The sequence below is a fragment of the Vidua macroura genome, chromosome 2 (assembly GCF_024509145.1).
Source record: "Vidua macroura isolate BioBank_ID:100142 chromosome 2, ASM2450914v1, whole genome shotgun sequence".
Taxonomy (NCBI): Eukaryota; Metazoa; Chordata; class Aves; order Passeriformes; family Viduidae; genus Vidua; species Vidua macroura.
The window spans coordinates 114,479,167-114,501,742 of NC_071572.1; the positions used below are offsets into that span (position 1 = coordinate 114,479,167).

The 22,576-nt window shown below is 39.7% G+C and overlaps 1 protein-coding gene across 2 annotated transcripts; it reads left to right on the forward strand.

The window, feature by feature from the left end:
• The first annotated feature begins 20 nt into the window (after window positions 1-20).
• On the forward strand, window positions 21-21,795 carry PROS1 (protein S). Of its 2 annotated transcripts, none has more exons than XM_053971280.1 (15): window positions 21-567; window positions 3,746-3,903; window positions 4,296-4,320; window positions 4,660-4,746; window positions 6,014-6,136; window positions 6,267-6,389; window positions 8,122-8,247; window positions 10,292-10,413; window positions 12,079-12,197; window positions 13,642-13,831; window positions 14,456-14,635; window positions 15,612-15,780; window positions 16,229-16,377; window positions 17,081-17,294; window positions 19,443-21,795. In XM_053971280.1, the coding sequence occupies exons 1-15, from the start codon at window positions 507-509 to the stop codon at window positions 19,586-19,588; spliced, it is 1,992 nt and encodes a 663-aa protein (XP_053827255.1). In that variant the 5' UTR covers window positions 21-506; the 3' UTR covers window positions 19,589-21,795. The 2 variants fall into 2 exon arrangements, with proteins under 2 accessions (XP_053827255.1, XP_053827254.1); XM_053971279.1 differs by having other exon boundaries at window positions 22-215.
• The last annotated feature ends 781 nt before the right edge of the window (window positions 21,796-22,576 follow it).

Here is a 22,576-nt window from a genome sequence, read left to right on the forward strand (position 1 = left end):
CTCCCGCAGGGCAGCGCTGCCCGGACTCGGCCCAGCCTCCCCCGCCGCGCCGCTGCCCCTCCCTCCCGCCCCCACAGACTCGCCCGGCCCCGCAGAGCAGCAGCCGCGCAGTCCCGGCGCCCGGTTGCGGCCGCGCCCGGCAGCGATGAGGCCGCGGGGCCCGCGGTGCCTCCCGCTGCTGGCGCTGGCCATCGCCCTGGCCGAGGCGGCGACCTGTGAGTGAGGCGAGGCGGGGCGGGGGGACGCGCGGGGCCGTGTCTTGGGGCGAGGGGCGGCCGGAGCGGTGCCGGGGCCGTGCGGGGCATCGCGGGCGCCGCGCTCGGAGCTCGCAGCCCCTCGGTTCTTCCCGGCGGGCCCGGCGGCGGTTCCTGCGGGCCGGCCCAGCCGGGGCTCGGGGCTGTGCGCCGCTCCGCGGCTGATCGCGGCCGCAGCGCGGCTCAGCCGCCCACGGGGAAGTGTCTGCACAGGGAGCTTGGTTCCCTTGCAAGAACAGCCCTCGGGAGGTGATGGTGTGCTCGGAGAAGTGGCTTTATTGTGCAGTCCGGGCAAGCGGCGCAGACCCTGTTTGTAAGTTCAGACCTCTCAGCCTAGGCAAGAGCTACTTGCTCTCACGTACAGATCAAAAAGAAAAAGTATTCCGTCTTCGACACAAAAGTGTTTTAGCTTAATAGTGGAAGAAGACGGTGTAGCTGAAACAAGCAGAATTGCAGCTCAAAGTAAGCCTGTTTCTGACCTGTTTTACTAATGATTAAACTGGCTGAACAGAAACTGAATGTTTACTATTCTGCAAGGTACTTGGGTATCTGACTTGGGAAGGGAGCAGTATCGAAAGATGAAAGTTCATTTTGTAACGTTTTTAACAGGTCCTAAAAATAAACCTTCTAATAAATATTTCATAATGATCTTCTCTCCTGTTTTCGTCACGTTTTTGGTTCCATTTATCTTCTCCACTGCATACCTTGTAATTTTTGTTAACAGCAGGAAATCAGCTGTCCCGCTCATCCAGAATTTCTGTGGTCCATATTGTCCAGTTTCCTATGCCTGGCTCTGAACAGTGCCAAGGATTTCTGGAATGGCAGGGGAGGAGAGGGGGGAAGAAGAGAAAACAGCTTAATAATGCAGCTCATACAGTTCAATAATCATAAAGTTGCCCCTGCAAGCCTCAGTGCAGGTGGATTTGGTCAAATATCAGGCAAGGGACGCATTTTGGAGAAGGTGCAGGTAAATATTAGTGGCCGGCTTTGTTTTGTTGGCTGCATAATGTCACTGAGGAGCTTTTGAGGATACTTTTGTCAACGGAGTTACAGAGCTGTGCAAACAAGATTGTGCCACTTCCTACCGTGGTGTCACTTTTTATTCAGCTTTTTTTCAGCTGCTTTCCTTGGCTGGGGTCTTAGGTAAGCAGCTCTAAGTTATGTTTAAGTGGCCCACTTTAAGTAGGTTTATGGTTGCATCTGCACAACAGAACAGCTGTAAGAAACCACTGAATCTCATCCTCTCCCACAATTTTTTTTTTTCTTTTTTAATGGCATCACTTTTAGATGCTTGATAAGCATTCACTGCACAGTGGCTGTACACCACCTCTGGAAATTGTTAGGCTCTGGAATTGCAGAAGGCTTCAGAGATCACCCTGTGAAGCAGCCCGAGTGCATTAAGGGTTAACTTGATTTGGCAGGGTCAGAAATGGGCTGGAGTTTCCTGTAATCAGACTAGCAGCAGCAGTCAGGAGTTTTTGTTTTTAATAAAGGTCCTATCATAATCTTTGTAATTAAAACACAGATGAATAAATACACTGCTAACTCTGTGCATGGGGATTGAAATATTTGCCCTAAAAAAAGAGGAATTTGCTCTGAGCTACATGTTTTATTTAATGTCAGAAGTTATAGGAAATCAGCTTGGGAAAAGGATAAACTGCTCTGATGTAGGGGAAAAGACTTGTTCCCATTGCCCCACTGTACTGAAAACATTAAGTAGAAAGTGTTACATCTGTTTGTACACAACTGAAAATTTCTTGTCTTTTATTTGCTGTAAAACCGGGCGAAAATGACAATGATGTACCTAAAGGTCAGCATCTTTGTGGGGGTAGAAATCTCCCATGGAAATAAACCCAGCAGCTATAATACACAATTTTCCTATTTCTGTTGTTGCTCCTTTTGCCTCAGGACATATGGTCTTTCTACATCTTTCTTATTAGTGAAAAATAAAGCATTTATTTTTAATTAATTGAACTTTAATTTCTAAGCTTGTTGCTCTCTGAGACAGAGGTGTGCTGGGAAACCTTGGAGGTGAGCTGCACATCCACCTTATGCTCAGGAAATCTTATTTGCAGCCTCACCAGGATGATTAGTTTTACCAGAATGAAAGCAAATAGATTAGTTTGTAGTTACAGGCTCAGCCCATGTCAGATTCACTCAGGAGGCTGTAACACAAAGGTTTCTTCAGGTCATTCATTACCCAACGTTGCAGCACTTCAGAATGTTCCCTGTCACTTAGTAGAGACCTTTAATGTGTTTAGGATGGTGTGGTTTTAGTTAAATGTTAAATCTGTCTCCTGTCAAGCTCTGGGCCTCATTAGCTGCTCTTTCTAGTCAGCTTCCTTAATTTTTTTCTTTCCTGTTAGTGCAGAGAAACTGGGAGCTCTTCTCTGGCACTTGGCTGCTGGTGTGGCTCGTGGAGGTGCTCTGGCTTTGAGGAATTGTCACAGGCAGTACTGGATGGACTTTGTGAGCTCGCATGGCTCTTTTCTGTGGAGCTGGGATGAATATGTATGGCCACCACACCTGATGTGCACTGTGGGTGTCACAACCCTCACACAGCTGGGCAGCTCTGACAGGTTAAGTTGTGCAGAGGCTGAGGAGAGGAGGGCAGGTGTAGAAGTTCAGTGCTCTCCAGTTAACATCTGTCATCTTCGCTCTTTAACCCAATGAGCTGGACTTCTTCCAGCTGTGCTCATCCGTTTTTCTCTTGATCACAAGCTATAGCCAAAAATTAAACCAGGCAGTCTCATTTAGATGCTGTTCCTGGAGTGTTCTGTGCTCTGCAAAGAATATTGAAGCAGACATCTTTCATTTTTAGTGTCATTTCTCAGTGTTCCCCACTTGTTAAAAGTCACTAAAATGACAATAACCAGATACATGAAAATTAAGTAATGACTCATGCTGGATCTGTAACATTTTTTACCTTGTAAAATGTGGGTGTATTTATAGATTGTCCACTGTGATATTCCCAGGATAGCATTCTCACCTTTGTCTTGTTCTTCACTGTTCTGAAAAACAAAAGGATATTTATGTAAATTACATATAACAGGTAGCCTGACTTTGTAAGACATAATTTTGCTCTCACATAAATTTAATAGGGTCAGAATATTTACTTGCAGATCACTGAAACCAGTAATACAATCAGCTTTTTTATCTACTTGTTGCTTACATATCTCATTTTGTAATAACCATAATCTTAAAAAAAAAAAAAATCTTGTGCTGAATATGACTTGTAAATTATGCTTCTGGCGTGGATGCTGTTAGGGATAAATAGCACAGATTAAGGATTTTTTTGATGAGAAACAGCTCCCACATACAGAATCCTAGAATTTCTTGCTCATGTTTTTGAAAACAATAGCAAACATCAGCTCCTAAGCGTTTAATTCACAATTTTGTGTTAAATTCTCATATTTGCTCAGTGTTCACAGCATTTTCCAGCTGTTGCAAAAAGAGATAAATACTAACAGAGTTGCTTTGTTTCTCCCAAGTTTTATCCCAGCAGTATGCCTCTCAGTTCCTGCTGAGGAAACGCCGAGCAAACTCTTTCATGGAAGAAAGAAAGAAGGGAAATCTAGAAAGGGAATGCATTGAAGAATTATGCAATAGGGAAGAAGCCAGGGAAATCTTTGAAAATAATCCTGAAACGGTAAGTATTTTATGAGTATCTATGACATAGATAGTAGTTCTTTACAGAGGGAAGGACAGAAGCACATGGAAAGCACAGCTCCCAAACGCAACACTGGGCAAGATCCTCCCATTTGACACCCAATTCATTTGCATTGCCTTCATTTTGCAAGTGTCCAACTCAGTGCAGTATTTTAATCTCTCCACTGAGTCTTGTGTGTATTAAATAATCTGCTTTAGCCCAAACTACATTCATATAGAAAACCAGGCCTATATTCTGTGACTCAAAGTTACTTTTTCTTCTTTTGTAGTTATAATACCAATATACTTCAGAATATATTCAGTGATGTATTTTGCTGTCATTTTACCTACCTGAAATTTTTCTTAGCCTTTATTTTTCTTTTCTTTCTGCAGGAATATTTTTATCCCAAATATTTAGGTAAGTACAGAAAAAAAAAAAAAAAAAACAACCTAAACAACTGTAGTGCATGATTCAGTGATGCTCTCATTTGGGTAATACTGGTTTAGTTTTTCTGCCCCTAGCACTGGGATGATTTCCATGCTGATTATAGTGCAGGGAATGTCGTGTGTGCTGAGATCCTCACAGAGGCACTTTGGAGGTTGGGCTGTCATCAGCTGTCCCTGACATGCCCAGACCAGTTTTGCAATTGAGGCTGTGAGAACAGGCTCTTTGAAGACGCCATGCAGCAAGTGGTGTAATTTCAGTGTAAATGCGTTCTTTGGACCCTGAGCTGATTGTGTGGCTTTGCATTTGCAGGCTGCCTTGCCTCCCATCGAGCAGGGGTGTTCAGGGTGGCTGCAGTCACTCCAGACTCTCCAGCTGACCTGAGGGCTTGTGTCAAGGGTAAGTGCTGATGCTGGAACACACAGTGGCTAAAAAGCAGTTCACAGGGACACAAAAAGAGACAAAAACCGGTTTAACTTAGGCAAACTCAATAATCAAAACCAGAAATTGACCAAAAAATGTGAGGTGAGAGAGCATTTCCCAAGAAAGCAGTTTAAGTGACTGCTTTTAACTTCATAAAGTTAAAGGAACACAATTGACTGCAACATGGAAGACAGAGTTCTTCTGCAAACAGAAGTGTCCTACACCAACCCAGCAATATTCTCCAGTGTGTCCTCTGTACTCTACCACATCTTTAACAGTTATGCCAAACCCTTTGCCTCTAGCAAGTCATGTTCTGTCAAGTAGAGTACGAGAGTCTCTTGTTAATTGTCATTTCTACCCTATAGTTATATTATCAGCTGAAAATCTCAAAATTTCAAAAACAAAACGAAACAAAATCATCAAAATATTATCTAGAACACAGTTGTTGATTCCAAACAAAAGGTCACAAAGCGTGAAACTTGGGATGTTTCTCACATTTTTGATTTTTATGCCTATACATTCACAGGTCCAGTATGAATTGTGTTCTTTCTACTAAATTCATAGCAAGCCATTTTTACCATATTTCCTACTGCCACAGTTGAAACATCTCTCTAAACCTCCTACAGCCTGGTTATATCAAAGAAACTTCCAGCTATTTTGAATAAGAATACTTAAACACCTGACCCTGTTTTTATCATTGAAAGCAATGGAAGGCAAAAAAATCCTTAATAATTACACTGCACACAGTCATGGCTGAACATGTTTTCCAGATCAGTTTGTAATAGTGCAATAAATTACCAGTTTCTCTGTCTGACCACTCTGGAACAGAGAAACTCAATGCTCTAATCTTGAGTTCTTGAAACTTTGATCACAACTTTCTAGTGAAATTTGTGATAGTATGATAGGGGGCAGAGCACTGTTCTTTAAAAACTGAAATACATATTTTAAATACAATAATATCAAGTCTGGTCACATCTTGCAGGGATTAGCTTAGCAAGTAATTTGTCTTCTAGTTGTTTTCTGCCTGACAAAGAAAAAGTACTGGTGGCTTTGTATGTTCTCACTCACTTAAAAATTCTTGTTGACAGAATGAGTAGCAAGATTCTTCTGGGGGTGCTTCATGTTATACATCAAGATTTTTCCTATTTCATGACCTGTAGGAAGAGAAGAAGAAATACTAAAGTGATTTTTGAGGAGAAATAACCCCAAATAACAAGGATTTTCCATGTTTTCCATCCCACAGAAATTTCAAACCAGTGCAGCCCCCTGCCATGCCATAAAGATGGATATAAGGATTGCATAGATGGACAAGCCAAGTATACCTGTGTCTGTAAAGCAGGATGGAGAGGAGAGAATTGTGAGGAAGGTACAGCCCTCAATTTCGTGGCATGTTGGTTCTCAGAAGCACAGTTACATTTCTGCTGTTGAATAGTATTTGCAGCTGGTCAATTGATGCCTTCCTCTCAGCAGAGGGTTTGATTCCCTTCTCTTCATAGATATAAATGAATGTGAAGACCTCAATGGAGGTTGCAGCCAACGCTGTTCCAATTTCCCTGGGAGCTTCCGTTGCCTGTGTGAAGATGGTTACTTCATGCATTCCAACAAAAGGGATTGTGGAGGTAGGGAGACTTCAGGGGAGCCTCGTTCCATGCCACCACAGTGCCTGCTGACCAGAGAGAGGGAAGGGCTTGATCCAGTAGTTCCATAAATGCTCTTGCATTGTCTCTGAAAGATCCAGCTCTGGTTTAATTTGGCTGCTCATTCCTTACACACTGCAGGCATTTGGGCAGCCACATAATGAACCAGATCAAGAAGCAAGGCAAGAAAGAGGGAACGGTTGTAGATGAGATTCTGCTTCATTACTGGAGCTCCATAAAGTTTATTTTGGTTTCTCACCAGTTTCACATACCCTTTAAGCACCCTGAAACAAGAATCTAAAGTGATACAAATAGCTGATATTGTTACCATGGAAATTCTCTCTGGTAAACACTTAGGCTAAATCACTCCTAATTAGCCATGCTGCTCTTTCTGCAGTTTGAAGTTCATTGGAGAAAAAACTATTAATGAATCCGAAAAATCTCCTGATGGAGAGAAAGATTTTTTTTCTTTGATCCACCCAGCATATTTTTTCTGTACATGCTTGTGTCTGCTGTTGGCCAGGACCTAATGCTTAATTCCATTCCAAATAAAGATTGTGTATTGACATAATTAGCAGTTCTTACTGCATTTTTAGAAAAAAACTAGAACTTCATTCCATTTTAATGGAACAACAGTTTTGGATGATATCAGATAATTTTGGTTTTTTTGTCCAAAGACATGCCAGAATGACAGAAGACTGTGGGTTTATGAAAAGGGGCAAGCAGATAAATTAGAACTTTTGTAATTCTTGGTAAAAACATAATCAAAGATAAAGCTAGTGTGTGTATATGTATATATATATATACACAAAAACTAATACACCTTAGTGCCTTGAGTGTTACTTTAATCATTTGATAAACTGCATTCAAGTATTTTATTACATGCAACTACAAGGTTAAACAACCAGGAATTTGGAATACACTTATGAACTGTAGAAAAGTAGTCTGAATTCAGGGCAGCTTTGACTTACCACAGTTCAGGTCTCCAAGCAAGCCAGTGGCAGAATCTCCTGTGCAGCACCATTTCCACAACTGCTACAAAACCACAGAGAAAACTAGAATGATCCCTACCTTCACGAGTGGGAGTGAAGTATGACCAGGGATCTGACATTTTTCTGTCTCAAAGACACTTAGTAAGATTGATACTATACCCTGAATCCCATTGTCACATCTGCATTGTGAAAATGACATTGACAAATTGGAGACGAGACAGAAGATAGACACTAAAATGGTTTGAGGGATAGAGAGAGACAGTCAGGGACTTGAATACCTCTCAGCATAGCCAATTAAAAGAAAACTGATATGAATTGATTGTAGCATGGAAGAACCTCTGATTGGATTATCTCTTGTCTTTCTGGGTGTCTTTTCTAAGATGGAATTTTACTAGGCAGTTTGGTTTAGTTTATGGGAAATCTGTAGCCTGTTTCTCTGCCTTCCTAGACATGCATCCCTTTCCCTGTTACCCACAGAAGACATGAAGGGATGGGAAAGAGAGGCAGGCAGAGAATTTTTTCACTGGGGGCATGCAGAAGTGTCTTTTACAGCCCTCTGGAAATCTTTCTGGCTGTAGCTCTAGTCTACTGTGATAACATGGTAGAGCTACCAAGACATTTTGCCAGCCTCACTCAGTATGCACAGTGTTGGATAAGGTTGGGAAGAAAAATGGTGTGCAAGAGTGGGAATTGTTTTTTAATAACTTGTTTTGTGTTTCTAGATATAAATGAATGTGTGCTACATCCAAACATTTGTGGAACAGCCATCTGTAAAAACACCGAGGGTAGATATGAGTGTGAATGTCCAGAAGGTTACACATATAATTCAACTTCCAAGAACTGTGAAGGTGGGTCTTTGTCCCCAGCTCCCCCTTTTTCATGTCTTTCATTTTCCCCCTTCCCTTTTCTTTTTTTATTCCACTGCTATACCAAACTCAGCTCCTCATTTACTGGTGCATTTCTGAATCTTCATATTCTTTATTAAATTAATTGTTGTCAGGCTGTATTACATGACAGCATGGCAGTTCTCTAAAGATTTTTTTTAAATGTTTTTTTTTATAAAGACCTCAAATGTCAAATAAAACTATTCCTAAATATCCAGAGAAAGAACTGTGAAAAAAAGGAGCTGCTTCAAAAGAATCTTTCCTGAAATTACAATCTGGATCTAAAAATTTCCAAAGTTCTGTAACAATTATAGCAAAGTTGAAAAGTATTGATAGTTACCAGTGAAGCAGCAAGAAGCCACTCATACAAAGACCATAACTTATCCAGTGTTGAAAGTGTTTGCAAATTTGTCTTAGAATATGTTCTATTGCTCTGTGTTTGTTAAAGTTTCTATTTACTGCACATCAGAAAATAAATTTAAATTAAATTAATTAATCTGTAAACAGATATGAAAGCTCTTAGAGTTCTGCAATGAAGAGGAATCTTCTACACTGTAAGTTTAAGGAAAATCTGTCGGTGACTGGTTTTTATTTTAAAAGCTGCCTTGTATTACTGCTCAAAAGGATACAAAAGCATCTTCCTGGTGGCCATGAATCTTCTGGTGCATGGCTTTTCCTGCAGGTCTTTTGTGACAAAGCTCTGCACCGTGGCAGTGTTTACATATCCAGGTGTCCAGTTACTGTGGGATTTTAAAACACTACTGACAATTTTCTGTTCCTGCATGCACCAAAGTGAGAAAAACTTCACAGTAATTAATTTTTACTCCTCCTAAGGTTTCCTTCAGATAAATTCAATTTGATGCAACCCACGTAAGTGTTGTGTTTCTACTGGGACATGGATTCAGGAGGTTGCAAGATGATGACGTTCCAATGGGGAAAGTCTTACCTTCCTAGCAGGAGGATTATGCTGCTAAGCTTTTAGACCTTGTTGTAACCACATTAAATGAGTCACCAAATCCTGTCTAAGGACAGGATTGTGCAGCCTGACAGGAATGGAGCCTTACAGAAATGCTAAATGACATGAGCTTTTCATTGTCGTATTGCTTCTAGGTGGCTAAACTCAATTATGCTTATTAGGAAAATTGTATTTACATACATTTATGCACAGCTATCTCTATGATGACAGATACTATTGGACTGAAAATCAGAACAGGGTTTGTTATTTTTTTCCTTACCTCTCTTCCTCCAAACAACAGCAAAAAATAATTTTTTTAGTCCTAAAAAGCCCCAGATTTAAATACATGCATTGGTACAAAATTTTTTCTTCCCACTAGAAGGGCTATTTGTTTCAGAATAAATGTTGCAGTTGCTTTAATCTGAAGCCCAAATCACCCTCATTGGAGTCTCTTGTCAAAGAGAGATTTTGTTTCTATATTAGAAATGTAAAATTTACATTGGCCATTTAAACAGCTTTTCATTTCTAAATTACTTATTTGCACAACCTACTGAATAAAAAATGATTATTTTATTGATGTAGCTTAAATCAAACTCAAATCAGACTATTCTTCTCCACAAGTAGATGCTGTCTGAACCTTAGGCATTATGAGATTATTGTATGTTATTTTAAAAGGTATTTTGACCTGAGATTATTTGGGGTGTATATTAATAAAGCACATTCTTTCTTCACATATTTGCCCTATATACTTTTAATAACCTGAGCTCTCATCATGTCTTACAAGGAAAGGAAGAGATCTGACCCAGAATGGGATTTGTGCCATCTGTGGTAGCAATTTATGAGGTCTCTCACTATTCAGCCACCTTGTGCCTCAGAAATCAGATCAAATTGTCTCCAGCTCTGCACTCCAGGCCTCTATCAGATTACTAAATCACCTTTTGGATTCATGTTATTGCAGAGAACATCTCTTATCCATTATTCCATTAATTTGTGTTAGTTTTCAGTCTGTGCCATGAAAAAAAAAAATCTTCTGTCTGCTTTAATGTCCTCTAGATATTGATGAATGTGCTGAAAATATTTGTGCTCAACTCTGTGTGAACTCACCAGGAAGTTACAGCTGCTATTGTGATGGCAAGAAAGGGTTCAAGCTCTCTAAGGACATGAAGAATTGTGAGGTAAAACTGTGCTATGTAAAATTCCATGTGGAAAATCACAAAGTTTGGTATTTCTTGATGAGAGGTTAGCTTAGATTAAGGAAAATGGGAAGCTATTTGAGAAATGATTAAAAATTCCTGAGAAAATGCTGGGGATTCTGATCTATGGTTTGGCTCACAAAGCAGCAGGGATTTGGATGCCATTCAGTTCATGCATGCTCATTTTCAGGAGTCCTGTCAAAAGCAGCTTGCTTTAGCCAGGCATCTTTATTCCCTGCTGCTTCCAAAATAAGCCTCAGCTTTCTCCTATGAAACAAATAATTCCTGTTCATCCCACTCAGAAACAGAATGTTCCTTTTGTCCATATGTTCCCAAGTTTTCCTTAGGCTGTGCAAAAGTTTTCGCTCACTGTTTCAGAATTACTCTGTTTGAATTGAAAAAAAAAACCTGGATTGTTTTCCACAGTTCTCATCTGCCATAGCTTAAGGAAAAGCACTCAGTAATACTTGCCAATTGGAGAACATCTTGCAGCCAAAATGGGCTGCTCTTGATCAGTTTGAAAATTTACACTTCTTAGGAGCAGAAAGTTTGAAACTCCAGAGAACTTGAATTCAAGGACTGAAGTCAAAGGATTTTTGTGTATGTGGTTATCTGTATACTTTGAAAAGTTCAGGCAGTCTGAGATGTCATGTGAAGCAAGCTCAGATAGCTGCCAACAATAAAACACTTCTAACAACAATAAAACACTTCTAACAGAGTATAACAAAATTTGGCTTAAACTGCAGGACCAAGATCTGACACAAGTTCCAGGATCTGTATTTTAGGTCTCGTTTGTACTTTCTGAAATTTAATGAACAGCACTTGGCAGTCATTCTATTTTATTTTGCTCATCCTTGAAATGGTGAGATGTAATGAAGCAGGAAGATGCTCTTACTTTCAGTACTGTTGTTCAAGAGTGATTAATTCTCTGTCTGGAAGTTAGTTTCATGCTTTTAATTGGGGGAAAAAAAGTTCAGTCATCTGAAAATATAGTCAATCTAAAGACTAGTGACACTAGCAGCCATAAAATGAAGTAGCCATAAAATTCAAGAAGAGTACCTGTACATTTAATGGAACTACTGCATCAGGAATAGCAAAGTCAAAGTAGAAGACAGGCACAGAATGTTTTGAGGGATTCAAATTTGATTGAAGAGACTTTGAGGCTTCTACTTGTCCATAAGCACTGTGATTCTTTAATTTCTCTTTAACACAGTCTTCCCAAGGTACTGATCTCTACTGTCTGATCTGTTCCCTTCTAACACCTGAGCAGGTTTAGATTCTGCAGAACTTTAATAATGGCACTTGGTAGTTCCCTAGAAGGTGGGTGTCATATATCCCTGGTGAAAGAAAAGTGCCTGATGGAAGATTGGAATTTAATTCAAAAACTAAATATTTAAATATTAGTTTCAATCCACCAGAACTGTATGTCAACCCGGATTATCCTCCAGCAGTTTAAATAATGGATGTTTCAAGCAAAAGCAAAAACACACCATTTCATTTGTACACAGGTATTCAAGTTTTAAAAAACCAAAAAAACCCAGAGGTAACCCATTACTTTAAAAGTAGAAAAGGCTAGCAGGCAACAACAGGAGTTGCTTCATAAGCTATCACAATGTATTAACAGCTTTTTTTCTCTACCATTTTCAGTCTGTTACTGAGTGTATCCGACTGAATCTTGAAAAGAATTATCAACTGCTTTACCTGTCAGAGCAATTTATAGGAACTCCTGTTCTCTACTTAAAGTTCAAACTGCCAAATGTCACAAGGTAAGCATTTGCTATTGATAAAAGTATGCATTGGAATGACAGACATTTGTTTCCCTTAATTTTCTGAGGGAAGAAATTCTTCTTTAGGAAGAAGGCATTGCATTCCTAAATTTTACCACCATCTCCCCCTTGGATAAGATACCTTTACATGATGAACAAATGAATAAACAGGAAAGCATTTAGAATTATCAACATAAAATTCAGAAGTTTTATGAAAATAGTTACAGTATAGCTTCCAGTTATAAATGGGAATGACTTTAGCTTGGATGTTGCTGCTGGGACATGCTCTGCTCATTCTACTGAGCAACAAAATCAGGCCATTGCCCCCATGCCCCTCCCTGGGCATCCTTTCACACACAGTGTCCCAAGGACACCCACAGAGCACAGTACCTTGTCTAAGGCACCAGCTGGATGATTTTCTTTACAGCTATCAGAGCGATTGCCCGTGGCACTGATCCCTTTATTGCTCTTGGACCTCTTTGCTGCAGCAGCCGAAATTGCAGCGTTCCCTGACTTAGTGACCAAACCACTGGAAGGTAACAGCAGCAGCAGCTGTGGAGCTGGTGATCTCCAGAGCCTCAGAACCGTGCAGATGGACGTAAATACTGAGAACTCTGCCCTCTGCCGCTGTTCCAGGTTGACCGGGCACTAACGCTGTCCTGGAAGAGCTTTCGGAGATGATAAATGGTTGAAGCCCGGTGTAAACACAGAGCGGTTTTGGGTGCGTCTGGCGAGGGACAGCCCCATCTAGGGGACACAGAGCAGCACTGCGAGGGACAGCGACCCAGCTCTGAGTTACAGCTGCCTTGGCAAACCCCAGCTTCTAAATGCTTTGCTTTCTCCTTTCACCTTACTCTGTTTTGTCTAGTCCCAAAGACTGTTTTTTACTCTACTTCTACTCTCCTCTCTTCTACTGCACAGTAAATCCCAATTTTGCTACGTACACACACTCAACCTAGATCCAGCCAACAAATCCTCAGATGAGGGAATGACATACAAAAGGCAGAATGAATTTCTAGGTTATAATTCTTTCAGAACAACATTTGGCAACCCAGCTTAACTAAAGCACATTATAGATCTTCTATTTTGTCTGCATTGCATCACTACAAAATGCAATAGTCATATTAGATCTCTCTTCTTACTCAGGGGACTGGGATATCCTTAACAAGTAAAGCTTAGAGGGAATTTGGGAACTGCACCGAGGTTCTTTCAAATCCCAGGTGAGGGTGTTAACCTGAAAACTTCCCACTGGATTTGAGTGAACAAGGCTTATGTTCCATTCTGCTTTTGACTAACCATACAAAAAAATCACAACTGCTGAGATACAGAGACACCAAAAGTTATTATCTATGAACCTTTCACTGGCCTGCTAATGAGTTATCCTAGGCTTTACAATATTTCACTTTTCCTGTGTTCTTATTAAGATTCTTTCTTCACAACTCAGATTTACAGCAGAGTTTGATTTCCGGACATATGACACAGAGGGGTTGATCCTGTACGCAGAATCTCTGGACAACTCAGCATGGATCTTGCTTGCTCTTAGGGATGGAAAGATTGAGGTTCAATTCAAGAATGAGTTTGGAACAAAAGTCACCAGTGGAGGCAAGGCCATTAATGATGGACTGTGGCATATAGTAAGTTGGATTTTCTTCTTTCATTCCCTTTCTTTTACTCACTATGAGAAGATGCTGATAAATAAAGTAGGGAGAAACTGAGCTAAACTAAACTACTAAAAGGCTTTAAATTATGCACTCAAACACCAGATTTAAAAACCAGCCAAGAAATGCACAGGAATGCCTTGCATCAGGAAATTCTGCTACCTTTTAACAATCAAGGAAAAGATAATTACCTCTAGCTATCAACATAGCAATTATTAATTTTAAACATGAAAAGGAAAGTGGCAGGATATTCAAAACTATGATTGCATGGTCAAGTGCACAGTTATTGGATAGTTTATGTTTAGAGCACGTTTTACATCTGCTAGACCAAAAATTCATCTTGCTTTTCAAGCCTTCATACCTGAGATGAAAAGCCTTTCTCACTTACACAGAGCACATCAAATTTTTAATCCTGTTAATGTCCCTAGGTATGGGCAGCTGTCCTGCATCGAGTTTAAATACAATTTAAACTAAAACTCTTTTACAAGGTAGACATTTAAAGAAACATTAGTCATGCTTCATAGGGCTTATGTAATGAGTATTTAATACATTCTACATTTTTGTATGTGTGTATATGTAATTATTTGCATTTTTTTCCAGGTATCAGTTGAAGAATTAGAACACAGCATCAGTGTAAAAATAGCTAAAGAGGCTGTGATGAGTATTAACAGCCCAGGAACTCTGTTTAAGCAATCCCAGGGTTTCTTGGAAACCAAGGTGTACATTGCAGGATTACCTCGCAGAGCGGGTGGTAAACAAGAGTGGGCTCTTGTTAAACAGGTAATTAAATAATAATAAGACTAATATTGATTGATCATGCTCTGTTCAGTTTTGTGCTCCTGGGAGTCACAGAAGAAGCAAGCCTGGCATGGAACCCATTTAGGAAATGAAAATGTGGTTATTAAACCACTGTTTTGAAAATAAACATGTGTGAAGGTTTTCAGTCTGCCTTCAGTAAGGCTTCACTTGTAAAAACGCAGCACTTCTGGTTTAATCTTTGAGGATTCTGTAGCCTGTTTCCTAATATGGCTTTAAGATTCCCTAAATCACCACCACTGCTGCAGCTGAGAGTGCATTTCAGGGTGATTCATGTCCTGGTCCTGGCTTTTGCTAAGCTCTAAATAAGTGCAGTATTCGCTGTTAAAGCAGCACAGTGAGCTTTCTTTTTTTACAAGGTTTTACAACAGCCCAGGCTGGACAAGGCCCTGATTCTTTCAGTCTCCTAGCCTCAAGAATGGCTACAGTCAAGTTGTTGCAAGAGTTTAGATTTTTTTTTTTAAACAAATTTTAAAAATCAACTTTACTCAAAAGTAAAGCAGAGGAAAAAAAACATGGAACAATACTATAACATCCCTTTATCCAATAGAAAACAATTCCAGAAATTTCTTTTTACTTTGGTATAAAGGATAAAACTTTGAACAAGGAGCATTGCTAGTGATCACTTTCTTTCAGCTACAGAAAATCTGCTGTCCTTTTGTCTAGGTCACAACATGAGCTTTCAAAGTGGAAGCAATATTATTTTGTCCAGATCTCTGGCAGCCAAGTGGGAAATGCTAAACCATAAATACCTCTTGAAGTCTGAGGTACCAAATGCCTGCCACTTGGTTTTCTCCCAGCATCACTGCTGTAACCTATAGCATTGATAAGACTGGTATTGCCTACATAAAAATAAGCTGATATGGAAAATGATGCCTCATTATTAACATTTTAAAACCAACTTTGGACTCAAACCCCCAATGCTGTCATTCTGCTGTAGATTAACCCTCGTCTGGATGGTTGTATCCGAGCCTGGAACTTGATGAACCAGGGACATTCAGGAGTAAATGAAGTTATTCAAGAAAAAGAAAGCAAACACTGTTTAGTAGAAGTGGAGAGAGGATCCTTCTACCCTGGCACTGGAATGGCAGCATTCCAGATAAACTATAGTAAGTATTTTTCTATCCCTGTGTTTTTTGTTGGACTGGTGATGGAACTGGTGAAATTGTAAAAGAAAGAAAATTAAAAAAGGCACGCAAACTAAGCTATGCACTTCTGCATCCACCAGTGATTCCCTTAACTTCTGATAGGAATCTGCTTGAATGAGGATTCTGATCACAGTAGTGTCATCTGTTCAGTTTCTCGAGTGTTTTACATTCAGAAGTTTATTTGCAAAGGTTGGCCACTATTGAAGATCCAGGATTAAAAGTTAGTGGGGTTTTTTTTGTTTGTTTTATTTGCTTGGGTTTCTTTAGAATTATAGTTCTTTCTATAAGTTCAAAAATTAGCACTAATTTTTCCACAGTAGGGAGGAAATTTAAATACTAATTTTTAACACCATATTAATTTTTCATCAGCAGGTGGATTTACTAATTTCAATTATTCTCTTTAAAACAGATAATCTTGACAGTGCTGAAGATTGGCTAATAAATGTGACTCTGACTATTCGGCCATCCACAGACACTGGTGTTATGTTTGCCTTGGTTTCTAATGAAACAGTGCCTCTTGCATTGTCCATAGTGGGCTCTAACTCCTCTGACTCACAGGTGATCTTACAATTCTCCTAGCAGCTGCCAGGTGAAAAATCAAACTAAAAAAAAGTTACTCACACATTTGCAGTAAAGCTGGTAGCCTCAATATTTTGAAAATTAGATCAGATAATAATGTGCAGAAAATATCTGTCTATTAATGATTGCTGCAGCAGTGACTAAGCACTAATTACTCATGCCAGGGAGATTACATTGTGTAGTCTGAGCTCAGATCCATTCCATCATGTTTTCTTTAACCTTTCCTTCCAAATGCACAGAGCAGACAGGGAACTATGACAGCAGTGTATGCAGTAAGGGCATCATGTTAGTTCCAAATTATTAACAGATTTTGTTAAGTCCTTAAGTTTTCCAGTTACATCCTCTACATCAGCCATCCCAATCTAGAGCATAATTATACTCCATGGCTACTCCAGGCTTTTTCCCAAAATAACCTGTAGTGAACACTTGGGTACCTTTAAAACTGGAGGTGAAACAGGATTTCACCTCAGCCAAAGTTGTTCCCTGTAAAACATTCTCACTCATAAAGTTAAGAATGGCATTCATCATTACAAGTGATGGTTACACATCAGCTTTTCCAGCTGAAGGTACCAGTATTTAATATTTTCTTCTACTTGCAAATGAAAAGTGCACCAGAACGAAGTACAATGATTTATTAAAGTTGCATGTGACATCTTTGGTGATCTACCTTTCTTCCATCTAGAAAATCACTGTGACCATTGGGAACATCACTGTTGCACAGCTGGAATCAAAGAAGTTATGCACCCCCACAAAAGTGCAGGTTGGACTTCTAGTGACCAAACAGGAGCTTGAACTGGCTGTTGATTCACACACAGACAGAAGCAACTCTGAGCAACTCTCAACTCTGCATCAAGCAATGATGGCAAATGTTGTCACCTACCTGGGTGGCCTGCCAGGTGAGGCCTGTTTCTTTTCATTAATTTCATTATTTCTACAAGCCTGATTGTATTCAGCCTTACCCATGCTAGGAAAAGCCTACAATTATTAAAAAAAAAAAAAAAATTTTTTCACCTCAAGTGCCTCTTGTTTCCACCAGTCATTTCAGCTTTGGAGGCAGCCAGCTTTTTAACAGTAGCATTATTTGGACATGGCTCTCTAGAGGTTTGAATTTGGAAAATGTCTTGATTTTTGAGTTGGGTGAGCATTGCACGTTTCTGAAATGCCACCACCTGGCACAACTGAGGAACTGCATCAAAAATGTAAGGAAAACAGGTATTTATAAACAATCCAAGTGTCAGAAGTGCAGAAGGGGAAGTCAGGAATATGGTTTCAGCAATGAAACTCTGAGCAAGAGATGACTGGCAATCTTTATGAGACAGAGAATGTGTTGAAACAGCAAATATTTTGTTCAAAGCAAGCTTCAAGTTAACATTATTGAGACATACCATCAACATTATCCCTATGACAAGGATTATTTTGTCCAGGAAGTGTGCACATACTTCTGTGTAAATAGTTTGACTTCAGGCTGAATCAAGAGGAAAAATAGCATTGCCCCAGGTGAGAAGCAGTGAAAACCTGAATTAAAACTTGAAAATTGCTAGAGGTAAGGTGCCATGGTTACAGTGTTGCTACTTTGAGAGCTTTTCTGTATCCTGTTATTATTTTTTGGAGAATGAATCACAATTCCTAAGAAAATGCTACAAATTCGACTGACATGACTTGAATTGACAAAGAATGAGTCGGTATTTACTTAGTAGAGGTGAGTCAGCAGTTTAACAGAGCCACAGTAACTAAGATTCCAGTCATTTCTTGGGCCTCTTCATCTTTGTGATGCTTCAATGATTCTCTTTTAGTACATTGCCAGCCACAGAGAAATCAACATATTGAGAATAAAGAGCTTTGCATTATTCAGGCATCCCAAAGAGATAAGTAGCAGGTATTAGTTACTTGCTGCTCCTCAATCTCAGTTTTCTGTCATCTGTTTTTAAGTTTTAAAAGCTATCTTAAGCATGCAAATTAACACAATAAAACAAACAAACAAAACCCCCCAAAAAACAAGCCTCTGTATTCAAAAACCCCATGCATTTCATGAAGACCATAAGTCCCCATTTTTGATCCCCCTTTCTACAAACTGGTAACAGTGGTGGGAGTATTCCCCTGTTATTTCAGCAAAACCAGTGCAGGTTCAATGAAACTTCCAGGTTCTGTGACAGCAGTGTTTTCTTCACTGGGAGAAAAAAACAGTAGGGAACAATTATACGGGACTCTGTGCAATACCTCAGCTTACAGCAAAATAAAATAATGAGAAAACAGATTTGGTTATCTTAGGAATCAAAAATGCTATCTCCTAAGGAGGGATAGGCTGATTGACACCTGAAAAAAGAGAGGGTGCTTTTGAGATCAGCTCCTCATCACCCTCATTCTAATTGCTGAAGGTTCTTGCATCCCTTAGATCTACCTTGTAAGAAGCCAGTTGTACCCTAAGACTCGAGAGCAATGCCTGCTTGATTTTGTGCTTAACATATTGTTTCCTGGAAGCATATCCGTGATCTGCTGCTGCCCTAAGCCAAACAATACCTAAACGAGCAGCAGATAAACTGAGTCTTTCACAGAGAATTCACTTGGAAGCAGCAGTGAGCAAGCAGGAAAATGTGTGAAGTTCCCAGGGGTGCTCCAAGCGAGAAGCTGCAGATTTGAATCTAGAGTAGTTTCCTGGCAAAAGCAAGACAGTTTTTTGTGTGACCTCTAAGTCCAGAAACAGCTGTTTGTAGCTCAGGACAAGAACAGTGGGCTCCAGGAAACAAACTCTTGTTGTTAATACAGGAAAAGCTACTATGGAAAACATTCCTGGAGTTCAGTTTCTGGATGGGAACAGCCTTCTAATGCATATTTAACATTTTACTGGCCTTTCTCAGTTTTGCTGACGTGATCTTGATTTTAAAAAAAGGGAAGAAGAACTCAAGTGTTTCCTGCCAAATTGCTCCTTTTCTCCCATGACTAAATAATGGATGGGGAGTGGAGTATTCCCCATGTTTTGACTGATCTGAAGAATCCGTAGGAATTTGCATGCCTTGGCCTAATGAACTGAATGTGTTTCTGTGCAGATGTTCCTCTGGGTGCTACACCAGTGACTGCTTTTTATAATGGCTGCATGGAGGTGAAGGTCAACAGCAGACAGCTGGATCTGGACGAAGCCATTTCCAAACACAACGACATCAGATCTCACTCGTGCCCACGGATCGTGCAGTAACTGTTCAGATCTTAATTTAACTTTTTTTCTTTCGGATGTAATTTGCATAATTAGTCTCATGCCATAATGGAGCTTGCATTATTTCATGCAAGATGTGCCAGGGAAATAAGGAGCAGCATGGTTTTCTCCCTTTTAAGATAGAATGGAGGGAAAAAAAAACCCTCTCTGTTCAGCTGGAAAGAGACAATCAAGATCAAAATTTTGTAAAACATTATTTTATATATCAGTGGGAAATCTTAAAGCTAGATTTATCTTTCATGTTCATGCTATGTCCTTTGACATATTTAGCTTGGAGAGAAAGTTTAGGAATTTCTGTTTAGAAAGAATTTTACATCTTGTATTTCTTATATCAGTGCAAAATTACAAGTTGCAAATAATTTTAATGTATTACAATCTAAACGAAACCAGACTTACTAAACTTTTTCAAGCATAACATGCAAAGAAAAATCTGTACAGGTTTTGTAATAAGTGCTTTTGGTAAAGGAAAAGATACCTTGGAATCCACAGCCCAAACTCCCTGTGAATATGTTTACAGGTTGTATCTATGGTGGTAAAGCAACTTCAAAATGGAAGTGTTTCTTTAAGTAGCTCAGTTTTTGAAAACAGTTTTGGTTATATATTTGGACCAGCTTTAATTTGTCTGTCTTTAGAACTCAGCTGTAGAGTTTGAAAAGAGTTCTGGATCAGGTCAGGTCATTTACTTTCAAAGTGGGCTAAATACACCCCAGGCAATTTTGAAAAACAGAGGAAATGGCCTGAAGGAAGGAGCTCTGCATCACAGGACATCAAACTGGAATTTGCTGAGTAAAACCAAGGAATTGCAGCAAATACTTCTTCCATCAAATCTAGCACTGCTCAACCTAAGCATAGTCTGATGATCCATCATATTCCCTTTATTTAGGGTAACCTTGCCTTCAGAGAGCTCCAGAACAGATTTATTTGTGAGCCCTGCTGCCACTGAAAGCTTGAATTTTGCCAGTAACCTCAGAATGTAAAGCCATATTCTGCTCAGCCAACTTTAATAAACCAACAGGTAATTAGAAAAGTATTGCTTTCCTCAGGTGTGCCGATTTCGAGCATTTCCAATATTTCTTTAACATCCTTTGAGTGTTCTTTCCACTTCCAAGCTCATTTTCACACCACCAGAAGCCTCCCTGTGCAGCTCACCTGGTGGTTTTGTTAACCCCAAACCAAATAAATAGCAAGACAATTGCTGTGAGGTATAAATATATCCTCTCATCCATCAAGCACAGAGACATTTATCTGCCAGCATTGCTGACCCCAGCTCTGCCGTCTTCACTTGAGACACTGAAGTGGATGTCCAGAAGGATGGATTGTGACAATATTCATTTGGAAGACTGCCTTTCTCCAGGGATATTCTGAGTGACATCAGGGAGGTTTCTTCCAGTGTTAAATGCAAGGGTTAGTGCAGAATCTGAGCCTGTCTCTCAGTGTTATTATTGCTTTGGCTGAATTTACTGGTAACTTCACTTCCCACTTGGGTGGTGCAATGCAGGATTTGCTCCCAGCTTTCACCCAGTACAGCCCAGCAAGAAGCTGACAACCAGGGGCTCATTGCCTTTAATACAAGGTCAATTTTCTAGGATGGCATGGAAAATAAGCTTGGAATTCTGACTCCATGGAGGGGAAATCCTTTCCTGCAGTCACCCTTCCCTGCTTTTCCACCACACCAGCACACACACAGGTCTTGGTTGGAGAATAACTTGACTGAAACAAGCAGGTTTTGCATGCAAGGCAGAGCTGAATTGAGACTGTTGACATCAAATAAACACGTGATCACTTTATTTATGATATCTCTGTGGCACCCATTAATCTTGGAAAGCCCCTGGGTCAGACTGCCTCATACAAGCACAGAAAATAAGAGATGAGGAACACAATGCGAAGTGTCATCAATGTTCTAAGTGCTTTTGGCCTGCAGGAACAGAAAAAAAAAAAAGGTTTTTTTGCTGTTCTTTTCTAGAGATATTTTTAGGTTTTGTTTGTTTAAATGTAATGAATTGTATAGAAATGAAAGGAAAAAACAATCACTTTGTCACACAGACACTATTTCTCTTTGTTTTCATGGAATAATATTTTAGGGTTTTGTAGTCAATAATGAAACCTCTGCACTTCTTTTTTAATGTAAAAGTGCCTCCCTATTGTAAGAATTAAATAAAGCAGCATTTGCAAGTTTCTTTTCATTTTAAGTTGTATTTGCATATTTTTGCTCATATTTGCTGTGCAAGGCTTGTTCTAGTGGTCTAATGCCTTACTCAGGAGATTGTGATCATCTTCAGCATCAAAGAAAAGAACTGGCTTCAATTAATATGCCATCTAAATAGGCATCCATACTCTCTAGATAATTAAGTTAATTAATTGTTTAATAGTACCTGAGGAAATTAGACTTTGCTTAAAAACTACATGTTGAAACAAAGAAAATCAGGGCAAGTAACCAATTCCTGTGTTTTCTCCTTCATCAGATGTATTTGATTGTATTTTAAGGCATAATCATTTCAGCAAGGGCCATTCAGGGTTTATTCAGAACAGCTGGAGCTGCTCTGCATTTTCAGCTCCCGTGCACTTGTGCTACAACTCCACATGTCCCAATTTCCCTGAAAGTGAAACCCAGTCCTGAAATGGGTTCTCAATTATACTACAGCAGTTTAGTTTACATGCTTTAATGCCTGCACGTGTTCTGGTGGATTGAGGGCTCTTGATGCTCAAGACTGGCTCTAGGTCATCTTCAAAGAAAGAGAGGCCACGCTCATTTTTGTCATTTTAGTCCTGCCTGTCACTCACTGGTGATATTGGTCCTTTAATGTCATATGTACACACTTAGTATTTTATTGCCTCAGAAACCTTTTTATACCAAAATTACCACCCTGATTCGGGCACAATTTTGCATTTCACCTGCCAGAAATAGAAGTTATTTACTGCCCTCCCCCCCCAGAAAAAGAAAAAAAACAAGGATAACCATACCATCTAGAA